The 14,041-nt window shown below is 33.8% G+C and overlaps 1 protein-coding gene across 1 annotated transcript in view; it reads left to right on the top strand.

The window, feature by feature from the left end:
• LOC128983614 (uncharacterized) overlaps window positions 1-14,041 on the top strand; it is a gene marked incomplete at its 5' end in the record, with an annotated part of 73,487 nt that overhangs the window by 57,169 nt on the left and 2,277 nt on the right. Inside the window, 2 exons of the mRNA XM_054402972.1 lie at window positions 3,001-3,075; window positions 5,220-5,348. Of these exons, the coding sequence (XP_054258947.1) occupies window positions 3,001-3,075; window positions 5,220-5,348 (204 nt within the window). The remainder of the gene's footprint in view (window positions 1-3,000; window positions 3,076-5,219; window positions 5,349-14,041) is intronic.

Below are 14,041 nucleotides of genomic sequence, written 5' to 3'. Positions count from 1 at the left end.
TCACTGCCCTAATCAGTGAGCCAGATTTTGGTTTTGAATCAAGCTTATTAAATTAAACATACCCACAGACCAATCTTTTATATTATTTTTTCTGTCGGGTAGGGTCTTAATAATAATTATTTACATGAGAGAACAATAAAAAATGCAATCATGTATCAAACATTTTTTTTGTTCTCAACAATGGTTATGACCTTGGTCCATAGATTAATTCGTCGTATGTATCGATGACTTTATCCATTAGTAGTATGGCAATCTTTATCCATGATATAAAACACAAAAAAGATTATAAATAACACACACCAACTCGATTGAAGACTAATGCATTGAGACCTCTAGAACTTTTGAGGGTAAAAAATTCTGCCAACTATACAGAAAAAATCACCAATCATCAACATCAACATCATCAAATCATCAACTCATAAATTAAATTGCATGCGCATTCTGTTGGCTTTGACGTCAGTCCAGTAAGTTCAAACCATCTGTCAACTATTAAAGTTGAAGCCGGTATGTGGCAAAAATATACCATATTTGACGCTGGTCTGTGGTGAAAGAATTTGTTTAACATGTTGGTAGGGAACGTGTTAAACTCCATAGCCCATTTCTGTACTTTCCCCCCATCATTATTGCATTATAGGGCCAGGAACTTCAGTCATCTGCTGATGCATGTCAGCATCAGATATGTTTCTTGTTCAAACATGGCAAGAAATTTGATGATTACAAAAATATAAAAAACACACAGAGAAACGTAAATGTAAGATACAGAGCTACAAGTAGGGTCATTCTGTTCACAAATATGATGCCAGTAAGCAGTTAGGAGCCTCATTTTGGCGTACACATGAACTACGGATCTATACACAAAAACAACACTTACTTAAAAACATGTACACATACGAGCGATATGACACATACTTACTCCCATTAACTTATGTCAACAACCCAAATTTAATCAAAATCAGTCCGTAGCTCTGTACACATACTTTTTTGGCTTTAGGGGGACCCAATATGGATATTTCCACCAAAACTCAAACTCATCAATTTTGACATAGAGGAAGAAAGTCAAAAGATAAAACCTTGAACTTTAACACAGTAAAATTGTATATTAGCGAATTTCCCTATAGGGAAGTAGCTATTACCGTAGGTCTCATGGTAAGACCTAAGCCCGGGACCGATTTACTTTTTCATTTTGATGTCCCCAGAGGCCAAAAACACCATTCGTTCAAATTTTTATATATCTATATCTATATATATATATATATATATATATATATGTGTCCATCCGCACGATAACTTGAGTAATTTTTGTCCGATTTTGATAAAATTTGGTTTGAAGGTGTAAGGCGGGATAAACTTGAATGAGTTCGCGAACCAGCATGATCGGACTATGGGAACAGGGTTTTATGGGGTAAAAATAGGTTTTTCCCATTTTTGACCCTTAAAACACAAAATTTCACAATTTCTTTTTAAACCATTTTGTAGAGCTTAAAAAAACAAATAATTTAGTATATTGAAGTGTTATTATGGGCCTAATTGTTACGGAGAAAATTCAAAAAAATTGTAATTTTAAAATTCCCATGTTATTCTTATGGAGAATAAGTCAACTGTTGTAGTTTGCTTGTTTATGAACATATTTTGATTGATTTTGGTAAATACTTTTATTTCTTACTAAACTATTATCATTTTATAAAAAAAATCTTTTTTACCCTCCCTGTTGCAGCAAACCTAAGTACTCGTTAAACTAATTCTATTTAAATAGGAAATAAATATGCTATTTTTATGGAGGCATTTTAGTGTAAATCCAATCAGGTTAATGAAAATTCGCTTAGTCTGCAGGTTTGCTGCGGGGGGGGGGTATTTTTTATTTGATAAAACATTTACCGGTAATTAAATTGTTAAAAAACATGTACAATTGTTAAAATGTACTATTAGTATTCTCGCAAAGATTAATCATCAAATTCGTCGTCGTTGTCCTTGGTTTCATTACTTTACAACCACGCTGCTTCTCCAAATCTCATGACTGTATTTTGGTGGTGTTCGTCAAAAACCAAACAATTTCCCTTTGCAGAAGGCTGAGGCTGGATACTGTTACGGAACATAAGTTACTGATGAAATTGCTTTACATTTGGGTTGTTATTATTTCCTTCTCTACCTCAAATACATGAAAATAACAACTCCAGGTGATCTTTAGAAAACTTCGAGATCAGTGTTATTAGTTTATCAATTAAAATGTGAATTGTGTTGATGGGTGTTCTAAGATGGGGACGTTTTCAATTTTGTAACTTTTTAAATAGTTTAAACTTATGTATAAGATCATATTAATGTAGATAAGGTGCTTTCTTTCTTTATGGGGGATTTTAAATTCTTCCCAAACGGGTCTCTACTGTTGAAAATGTCAAACAATTGGTCCATTATTCTAATGAAATCGATGGTTGGTGTGTCTTCATTAACAAAAATTCTAAAGCGTCAGCAACGCCCGAGCTCAAGGTTTGAGCTGCAATTTTGACGTTAATTTTCCTGTTTCTGTAACATATATGGTTGTCAGACAACTTGCTAGTCAATGCTAATCCTTCATCCTTTTGCAAAGAATTAAGATTCTTCAGTTGAATGCAACACAGCCCTGCGGCATTATCTAGAACTTTCATTAGACTTAACAAAAATTACCAGCATAACACCACGAGTACAACAGTGATTACATGGGATGTAAACAGTGCATCATACAGAAGTCAACGCACGAAATAGTCGCCGGCGCCGCTTGGTACCCCACTTGTGGGGGGGGGAGCCTATTGAGCGCCGGCTCGTTTTCAGCACTGTACTCTCGTGGCAGGGCGCGATCCAGTTAGGCTATATACATCGATGGCTAAGTGATAGGGCGACTGATCAGTCGAGGACAGGGGTCCTTACTGTGATATATTTTTCAGTTTATTACATAATTAATAAAGTGAAATTATTCAAATTCCAAATATTTTAAGTATAAGCCATTAACTTTGATTGTTTTGTTTTCAGTGCCTCAGGCCTACAGTCCAGTGCAGGGAGGCCAGAACAGGCTTGCCAATAGAACTCCTCAGCCTCAGGCATCAGGTGTGTTAGAACAAACCATAGTAAGATCAAGACTCACTGTGCAAAATTGGCCTAACTTTTGACACAGGGATTACAGTTTTATATTGACTTGGGAAACTGAAATCTCCCATCTATAATGGACCACCATTCAGTAACTAATTATTATCATAGACTAACCAACACAAGTAGACTTCTCATCCCACTGTAAATTTTTAAGCACGTTTTTCGTGTCTAGTTCATGTACGGTGTTGACAAAATTTTGTTTCTATTATTTTAGGGTTAATTTCTTGATTTGTGCTTTACTGTTTGGTTATAGGGGACAAGTTATTGTTTATGATTAGATCGTATTATTTGGTTAAACGAGGATTTAAATGACTGTAATAAAGGGAAACAAATTGTAAACAAAACACAACCTCTACATAAACCGTACAGAACTAATAATAAAATTGTGTTCAGCTGTTCCATAAGGATGACAAATCTACTAAGGGAGTATGTTTTATCTATGTTGTTATCCAACATAGTTAAAGCATAGTTGAATGAGTTATTCGCAGAATACACTTTCATACAGTAACTCTCCTTTAGTTTTTGTCACTGGGATAGTTGAGTTGATGAGGTATAAAAGATGCTATGGCTAAAGTTTAACAGGTTGTCATTGTAGTTTTGCTTGGTAAAAAATCTGGTGTATTTGACAGATATACGTATTTTACATCATCACTCTGTTCATTCATGTTATCATTAAGTAAGAAACTGGAAACGGTCCTATACAGTAGGGTGGGCAGAAAAATCAAAAATTTTTTTTTAGTTGTAATACCTTGGAAAAGTTGCTAAATTGTAAGACCAAAACCTGGCAAAAACATAAAAAATATTGGTCGTTTTCTTCAACCAAAAATAAAAAAAACTCTGTATTATATTACACAATTTAAAAAATTTTTATTTTTAATATGTAATAATTGAAAATGTCATCTGCAAGACACCAAGGAATTGATATTTAAACAAAATTGTAAGCTAAGATCTTCCGGTCGCGCATTGGCTGTATAAATATTGCCAAAAATCTAGAAAAACATAATTTTGTACTACACTTATTTGAAAAATAATTATCGATATCAAAATGTAATACCGAAAATCTGTTTGTACACATTCAGATAGTAACATAACAAAAACAACGGACAAAGTCAGAATTGATCTTCCGGTCGCGCATAGGAATACAAATTCACTTAAGCGCGGCTTTAGCGGGTCAGTAACCCGACCGACGTAATGTGATTCTGAAGTTAAAGTTTCCAAAATTCAACAACATGATTGATGGTGATGATGTTTCCCTGTGCTCACTAACTAATATAGACTTTAAAGATTATTTAGTTGATATTTTTTTTAAACTTGTAAAATTGTTTTACTGAGTATATTCTTCTAGTTAGCTAGTTAATAATGTTTTAGTAGTTGGTCTCAGATTTAAGAGAAGCCATATTTCGTGTTTTCCCTTATATACTCACCATCACTTAAAGTCTTCTTATGCAGTTATCAGTAGCCAAAATGGTAGAATCAGAAACTATAAGGGCTGATTTCTAGGCTATCACTAGTTGGAATTGTACCGCCCTGTTTGAGAAAATGTTGATGACCAACCCAGCGGGTTTAAACTTAAAATGTAAAAGTAGGTCTCTGAAAAGGCCTAAAATTACATCTCTGTGTTCTTTACTCCCCTTTACTACAAAACAACGTGTAGCCAATCTAATTACCCCAATATTTTAACTCTAGACAAATGTTGTCTTCACTTAAAATTACTGTAGTCCTTAGTGTCCTGCAGATGACATTTTCAACTATTACAATATAAAAATCAAAAATTTTAAAATTTTAAAATTTTTTGAAAAAATATGAGTATTTAATTTTTTGATCAAACTTTAGAGCACATGCGCTACTGAAAGATAACGACCATTATTTTTAATATTTTTACCAGGTTTTGGTCTTACAATTTAGCAACTTTTCCAAGGTATTAAAACTAAAAAAATTATAGATTTTTTCAGCCCACCCTACTATACAGCTGAGGATGTTTACCATTTAAAGTCAGTGGTGGCACAAAAGATGCATATATTTTATTCCCTTTCCTCACTATCAACTATCAACCATATAGTTCTGTACCATTATTGTATTACAATACACGCAATTCCTCTCAGATGCACCCCCGCAGTATGTGCCCCCCTCCGAGCAGCAAGCCGCGGAACCCCGCAAGTACACTGGTGGAGCCATCCCTTCTCGCTCCTTCCGAATGTTACAAGCTATGACAGCTGGTAACGACCCCTCAGGTATGTCCTTACAACGTTCATTTCTTTCACTGTAAATAGTTACTCTTTTTCGCAGTGCAGCATTCTCATTATTTCATCCCTCAATCATAATTACCGTCCTAATCACCAAGTTATACGTTATTAAAATCCATCAAATGTTTTTAAATGTGAAATTTTTTGCATTATAGTAACGGTTCCAAAGTCATATGTTATTTAGCCAGTCATACAACGCGACTTCAATGAATCTGATCATAGATAAATTGATAAATATAATTAAATATAGACTGATAGCAGTGCTGCGGCTAGCATAAGAAATTAAAATATTTATTTTATAAACGAGTTTTATTTAAACTATTTTGTCTGTTGTTTACGTCTATGGTTAACCCTTACAACTCTCATTTTAAGGGCCTATACCTAACAGTATTTTAACTTCGAATTACACTAATAATAAAAATTTTAAAAATATATTAAAAAATTCCTAGAATTTAAAAATTTTTTTTAAGCCAACATGTGATGCGATTGCGAAACGGCCAATGTTGGATCACGGCCGACATGAGAGTGGTAAGGGCTAAACATTTAATTGAAAGATCAGCTAATCATATTTAAATTCACATCCAAACCATTGTAAAAAATTGGTCAGCATCACTGAATCTTTTAAAGCAAACTCCAAGTAAATCTAATGCTGGGGGACAAAGCACTAAAGGAATAAATTACCTTTTAAGTTACCATTCCTCACTCCCCTAGATCGCAAGCTTTTCAATGACGCCCCAATAACAAACATTGGGTAAGTAGGACGGTGAAAAAGGGATGTAACAGAGAAACACCTTTATTGTATTAAGTATAAGTATATAGATATTCTAAAATCACAACCATACCACTCTCATAAGCATAAATGTAAATATCCATAAATAATGCATTTGAGCATTTGTATCTCTGTAGCTCATCTAATTAGCTGTTCATGTCAAAGATCGCATGTTGAAACAGCTGTTATCATTCAAAAAACTTTCATAATCTCTAATGACCATTAATGTTTTTAGAAAGTAACTTTTTTAATTATTCCCAAAAGAGGCTAAATACATAATGCTTTCTTCCCCCCCCCCCCTCCAAATAAAAACACACACCAACAAAAACTCATCAACACTATAAGATTTAGATACAACTTTTTCTAGACTGGCCAATAAAACAAGGTAAAATATAATCTAACGTTTCACATAAAATATGTAATTCTGTGCAGCAGCTATCTAAAACACCAGTCAAAAGGCAAGTTTTGTTTGATAAATATATGAACCTACAAACTGCAAAAATAAAAGTAAGAACTGTAAATTGAAACAACAGATTCTGCATTTTTGCTGTTGTACATCTCTTACAAACTTTTGAGATTATTCAAAATAATGTAGCCCCCTCATCAGGTCAAGTAATTCTATAAATTTGTCATACAATGGTTATATAAGAATGCAATAAGTTTTTGGAAGATACTGTTCAAATTTACAGGGGTTGAATGACAAATAAGCTAAACTAAAGAAGAACCTTTTACATGAAACCAGTGGAAATTTAGTATATTATCTTGTATTATCAAATACACTCTCATACTTCTTTGGAACTGTATGTGGCAAAAGTTTAAACAGTAGGTACAGTAAAAAATGTATAGACAAAATTGCTAGGTACTAAATGATAAGTTTGATTACAATATTTTCAGTGCAGTACCCAATCTTAAAAAGGTTATCCCAAAAGGTAGGTACTTAGCAATATATTATATTTATGTCTTACTGTTTATAACTATACAATTATGTTAGAATCTTTTTAAATACCAGATGGTAGACTACTTGGATGAATAAGAAATTCTGCATTAACATGATTAAAAGTTCCAAATTGATTATAGGTAGTTTACATGTCTGGTGGTGTTATTTGTTATAGCAGCAATGTCTGATGGCCGTCAAACACCACAAATATATGATGGGGGAGAGGTTATGTGGGCTCCCAACAACTACCCCTACCCTCCTAACTATTACTACTACCCTCCCCCGCCGCAGACAGTTGAACAGCAACAGCAGTTCTGGGACCATTACAATGCCATGTGTTCTTATGTGGCTGAGATGAACAACAGTTACGGATATCCACATCCACCGTATGGTTACCCACTCCACATGTATACACCACCTCCTCCTCAGAACCTTCAGTATACAAGTGATTCTGACGAGTGTGGATACTCATCCACAGATGAAATGAACTATTATGCCGCTTACTTTAAGAAGTACCCACCTCCTATTCAACCATATCGCACCTACTACCATGACAATCGCTCTCAAACACCTCAGATTGTCATCACTCCGAGCCATCCGTACGGAAACAGCGGATATAGCAGTGATGTAGTTTCAGATTCTGAAAGAGAAATGAGCAGAAATAAGAGTTCTTTAACTAGTTCACCAAGTGTAAATGGAGATTCAGGAGGAACTACTACTGACGACGGTTCCGACACTGAGGTCGAGGATGATAATTCTGACAGGCCAATGGGATTGCAGACTATAAAGTCTGTTCCTGATATAAGTGTGTACAAGGATTCTAGTACTTCTGACATTCAGTCTCAGAATTCAGAGACAGATGAACCAGATGAAGAAACTAATGAAGAAGAAGAGGAATATGAAGATGAACTACCACATCAACTCAGTGTGATATTTGAAGAAAGTGAACATTCTGAGATAGAAAGTTTAAAGAAAGTAAAATGCTCGAATGTTGATGGAGAAACAACCAGCGAAGGAGAAAGTTCCACAGCCACTCTGGACAATGGAGAAGATACTGATGATGATATTGCTGATGCTGAATCTTCCACCGTTCTAGTTAGGTTGCCTCTAAAACTTAAATTTAGTAAAACAGAAAACAATGAGGACTTAACAACTGTCATTGTTGGAGATAGTGAGATAGAATCAAGCCCAGAGGCTGAAGTCCAGCCTGGAAGTCTAATTATACAGGAGGTCAAGAGAGTTGATGATGAACCAGATGTATCTGTTACTTTTACAATACCTAAGAAGAAAACAAAATCATCAGAGAACATTAGTGTAACATACGGGATAGAGACTGGTGATGTTCAACCTATTAAACAAGATACAATTGATATAAATTGTCAATTGGAGGATAATAAGTACAGTGATAACATTTGTGATAAAGAAGTTTCAGTGGTTGTGAATTGTGGTGAGTCATGTAAAGCTGATACAATAGAAGAAAGATGCAAGTCTGAATCACCTATCGACTTTTGGAAAGAATTAAGCTGTGATGATTTAACAACTAAGTCTCGAGTACCTGCAGATATCAGTATTAGTGTTACTCTACCTCCCAAAAGTATCACAAAGTCTGGATCGAGATCCCCTTATAATATTTTGACCTCAGAAAGTGACGATAGTAGGCCGGAAGAAAGTGACGGACATTGGGAAGATGACTCCAGCAGTACAAGTGTTCAGACAGTCCGCATCGGAAAACATTCAGGTAGTGACAATTTCAGTGGTAGTGAAATGGAAAATTGTGGAACAGCAGATGAAGTCGAAGATATTCAAAAACCGTCCTCTACTAGCAAAGAAGAGACAATATGCGTGGATGATAGAAATATAGAACAAGAGTTCAAAACTATTGAAGATGACCATGAAAAAATACCCATAGAAGATTTACTTTATGACTCATCCTCTAGCGATGATGATGATGATGATGACTCAAGTACTTCAAGCTCATCGAGTGGAAGTTCAGAAGAGAGCAGTGCTGTTAGTGAACAGAGTAAAGAAGCAACACAAACTTCTGTAACTTCAAATGATAGCAGCAGAGCTGAGGAAAAGTGTGATGATGATGTTTTTGTCAGTGAAATTTCTAAGAGTGAAGTCAGTAATCATCTAAAAGTTGATCAAAAGCCAAGAAAAGTCAGAGAGGCTAGTTGTAAATCACAGGATGAAAGTGAAGAAGACGATTCCGGTGTCACCTCTGATATGAGCCGTCATATCTCTGAGACTGATACTGAGCCCGAATGTGGTAGTGAGTTAAGGAAACTGACACCTTATCAAAGAGCATCAACTCATTCAAGATTATTTAAATTGCTTCAAGATGAATGTTCAACAGAGAGTGACGAGCAGGAGATAGTAGATAATACCACATTAGGGGATACTGAAAGTATATGCTCTCGAAAAGAAAGGCTATCACTTCCTCTACAAACTTACACACCAAGTGATCCGGACAGTATGTCATCATCCTCTGGTATTAATTCTCCTGTTTCACCAACAATTAATGACAGGCTGGTCAGAGAACTAGTACAAAGCCTGTTGAACAAGAAAAAAGGACGTCACTTCAGAAAACTGCCAATGGATAAGCTGTACGCAGCTGCACTAAGAATCCTTCAAGAAGACATGGATCCTTACGATACACTCAGTTCTACCTCAGATGATAGTTTCCAGCATTCCCCTATCAGCGAGTCCACTGCCGTACATTCTAATGACAACACTGCCACAAACTCCACATCTCAAACTCAGGAAGCCTATGGAGGCAACTATTACGATTACTGTGATTATTACAATACTTGGGGAAATCCATATTACTACTCAGATGTCGAAGATAGTTTAGGATACGACATTATTCCTTCTCGCGCATTTAAACTTTTACAAGAACGAGCACATACTCCTCATGGGTTCAGTTCTGGAGTGATCGAGGGCTTGGTCGCCAAGTGTCCTCGTGTTCTAAGTTCTAAGGACGTTCCTAAAGATGTCGGTCAAGTACCAGTTCCTGATTCCTGCCCACAGACCTCTTCCTCTTCTGAGACATGAACTACTAGAAGGGACTCCCACGGATAATATCTGTTGACATTTTTGGAAAAAAATGTCTAGAATCAATAAGTGAAGGTTGACCACACAAGGTAGCATTATGAGCCAACTGTTTCATTTTGTATTTTTCCTAATTTGCTGTGTACGTAGGAATAACACGTTGGTGTTTTATCACTTCTCTCTGTAAACATTTTGTTAGAACTGTCATTAACTATTGTCTTTGGAGGAAACTCCACCTTTTGCAATACGAATAGCTCCTTAAATTATTATTTAGGTTTGTAATATTATGTTATTTTTTAATACTATAAGAAATAGAGTTTTATATAAATATTTTTATAAAACTGGATAACATTGTGAACAGTCTTAATCAGTTGAAAGAAGATTTTCAAAGCTTATTTAAATGTAAAATACTTAATTTTACCTTATTAGTTTTATTTTTAATTAAAACATAAGTACACTGAGTACATAACACCGATTTTTGTACACTCATAATTTTAATTAGATGTCACTATAAACTGTTTTTCAACTGAATTAGAGTGTCCACAATATAAATGTGGCAACATATTTTACAGCTGTTAACATTAACAATCAATTAACAATATTAATCAGTTGCATCTTGAAATTTTACACAAAATATTAACAAACTACCCCTTTTCGAGTGTTAAGTGTAAATTGAAAACGGATGCTCCTTCACCTTTAGCATTCCTCATGAGCTTTTATTTTAAAAAGGTGCAGTTTTCTACAAAGGAGTTATTAACAGGCTTTGTCTTGCGACTGGCCTTGCTAACCACATTTGCTTAGTTGAGAGTGGTTTGATTCTTTACCATCACTTTTATCTTGCTAATTTTTATTCCTATTGTAAATACTGGTCTGAATTATTCGATAGAAAAAACTTTATTCTACATTTTAATTATGGAAACTGTTTAAGTACCTTTAGTTACAAAAATAAAAGGGAAACAACTATGTGTTGCTTATTTATAATAACTTACTTTCTGGTTATATAGAATTATTAATTATTTATAAAAGCCCCCATGTCTGATGGAAGGACAATCTAAATTTTGACTTCATTTTGTAATATTGTAAACAGAACAATTGTAACTTTCTTTGTGTCTATTATGAACATAGTATAACTTTTTATAATAAAAAAACTAATTTCAGTTATTTTAAGATAATTTAACGATTTAAAAACCTTTTAGCCCTTTAAAGTTAGGTTATAATTGTGCTGAATTGATATACATAGAACAAACACATAAATATGAAAATACCCCTGCCGCAGCAAACCTGCAGACTAAGTGAATTTCCATTTGTCTGATTGGATTCACACTGATTGAATATCTCCTTTAAAATATCACATTTATTCCCTATTTTGTTTTAGTATTTTTGTTGTATTATTTTATCAAGTGCTTAGGTTTGCTGCAACAGGGAGGGTAAAAGTGTTTTTTTTTATGTTAATAGTTTAGTATAAAATAAACTAATCTTCCAAATTTAATCAAAATACGTTCATAAACAAGCAAACTACAACAGTTTACTTATTCTCTATAAGAATAACATGGGAATTTTATATTTACAATTTTTTGTAATTTTCACCATAACTACTAGGCGCATAACTACGCTTCAATATATTAATTTGATTGTTTTTGAGCTCTACAAAATGGTTTAGAAAGAAATTGCAAAATTTTATGTTTTTAGGATCAAAAATAAGAAAAACCAATTTTTACCCTATAAAACCCCCCATAAACCACCGTTCCCATAGTCAGATCATGCTGTTCGCGAACTCGTTTGAATAAATGTAGGTTTACACGTTTGTACCAAATTTCATCAAAATCGGATCATTTTTGCTCGAGTTATCGTGCTAACGGACGTATATATATGAATATATAAATGAATTCGATCAGATTATGTTTTTGGGCTCTAAGGACCTCAATACAAAATAGTAGATTGGTCCCAGGTCCAGGTCTTACCATGAGTAACTACGGTAATCTTATTCCTTATATGGGAAGTTCGCTAAAAGAACAAAGATTATGGTTTAAACTTTAATTACCCAACAGAAGAATATATTTTTCCTGGCACTTGATTATATATGGCGAATGTAATATTTTTTCTGTAAAAACATTATGCTTTAACCAAATTCCAAGCAACTTTAAAAAAAAAAAATACTTTTGCCACAGCAAACCTGCAGATTTAGCAAATTTCCATTTGCCTGAATTGGTGTACAATTATATCCTATTTAAAAAAATAGGTTAAACGAGTCCTCAGGTTTGCTGCTATACGGAGGCTAATAAAGTGTGTGTTTTAGTAAAATAATAATAAGTAAATAATAGCTTGGTTATAAAATAAATAAATTTGACATTTTTTATAAAAAATATATCCATAAACAAGCAAACCACAACATTTTACCCCGTTCCCATCGTCCAATGCTAGTTCACAAACTCATTCAAGTTTATCCCACCTTACGCCTTCAAACCAAATTGCATCAAAATCGAACAAAAATTACTTAAGTTCGCGGACACATGTATAAAAATTTGTATGAATAGTGTTTTTGGCCTCTGGGATTGTCCCGGGCTCAAGTCTTACCATGAGACCTAATAGCTACTTCCCTATAGGGAAATTGGCTAAAATAACAAAAACCAAGTGTTGGATAAAAGAAAAAAATGAAGTTAAGAGAAAAATATTTTAAGAACATTCCAAATTATTAAAACTAATAACTCGGGCAATTTCCACACAAAATTATGATTTTTTACAATGGTGAATGTATAATGAGATAACTTTTTAACTCTATAAGTTTGCACAACTTTTAGTTGCAGGTGTGATCAAAAAGTACTATTGCTAATTTGTAATTTCATAATTGGAGCTGATTAAACTATACTTATTTCATAGACAAAAAAAAATTCTATATAGACTGTCAGCTGTGCTGCGGTTACCATAGGTTCTGGCGCACACCGCTTGGAGCGCCATGTAGTTACGGCGTACACGCTACGTAAACTACAGCGGTGTGCGCCGGAACCTATGACAACCATGGTAACCGCAGCACGGCTGACAGTCTATATTTAATTATTTTTGTCTATGCTTATTTCTAATCTAGAAAATCTAATCAATGACCAGGTGTGCATCAGATAGAAAAGTATTCAAATCATTTTTGTTTATGTTTATTTAATAGTATGAAACTGTTTCTGCACATCATAATTCTTTGTATTCCAAAGTCAATGTCTGCATGATTTTGTTATTAGATTTTTAAAAGTTTAAAATGCATACTAAATTATTGTTTTTATCAAGAGTTCTGGTACTTTATTTTTGGAGATGATTGTAACTAATCAACTTCTGCATGGTTTCCTAATCTTTGAGTTAAACCCAATATTTTTCTGACTAAAGTAAGTTTTCTATTTTAATAATTAGGCTCATACTTTATTTTTCATTTATAAATTTGAAACTCATCTAGACTTGGAATTCAACTATATCCAGACTAGGCTGTTACCCCTCATTTAAATTCAACTTCTAGGATCTAAGGTAGTTCATAACACTTAGTATTTTTACATAGATGACAATTAAGCTCAAAATTGAAATTAAAATCTTATTATTGTTTGGGATTCGTTATTCAAGTAGTAAAAGTTTTTAGTAAATAGATAGCTACAACAAAAATTATTGAGTTTTAAATTACAGTCAGTATTAAACAAGTAGATTTACCTATTTGTAATTTTATACTTATAGTATACCATAAAGCATGAAGATGGTTTATTTCTTAGAGAAGTCTTAGACTATCATGGTCTTTAGTTCTTGTTCCTTTATCCCTGTAGTTCCGTATCTTCTCTAAATTTTATTTTACTCGTTTAATTTAATCGAGAATTGCTTAAGCCTTCCATACTAGATAACACACTCTTTGGTGTTACCATATGACTCCATCTCTGAAAATGATTACGTAGATTAAAA

This window comes from Macrosteles quadrilineatus, unplaced genomic scaffold (genome assembly GCF_028750875.1).
Source record: "Macrosteles quadrilineatus isolate MER2022 unplaced genomic scaffold, UCM_ALF_1.0 Scaffold_1__1_contigs__length_201487025, whole genome shotgun sequence".
NCBI classification, from domain to species: Eukaryota; Metazoa; Arthropoda; class Insecta; order Hemiptera; family Cicadellidae; genus Macrosteles; species Macrosteles quadrilineatus.
This window is presented reverse-complemented; position numbering and strand designations above follow the sequence as displayed.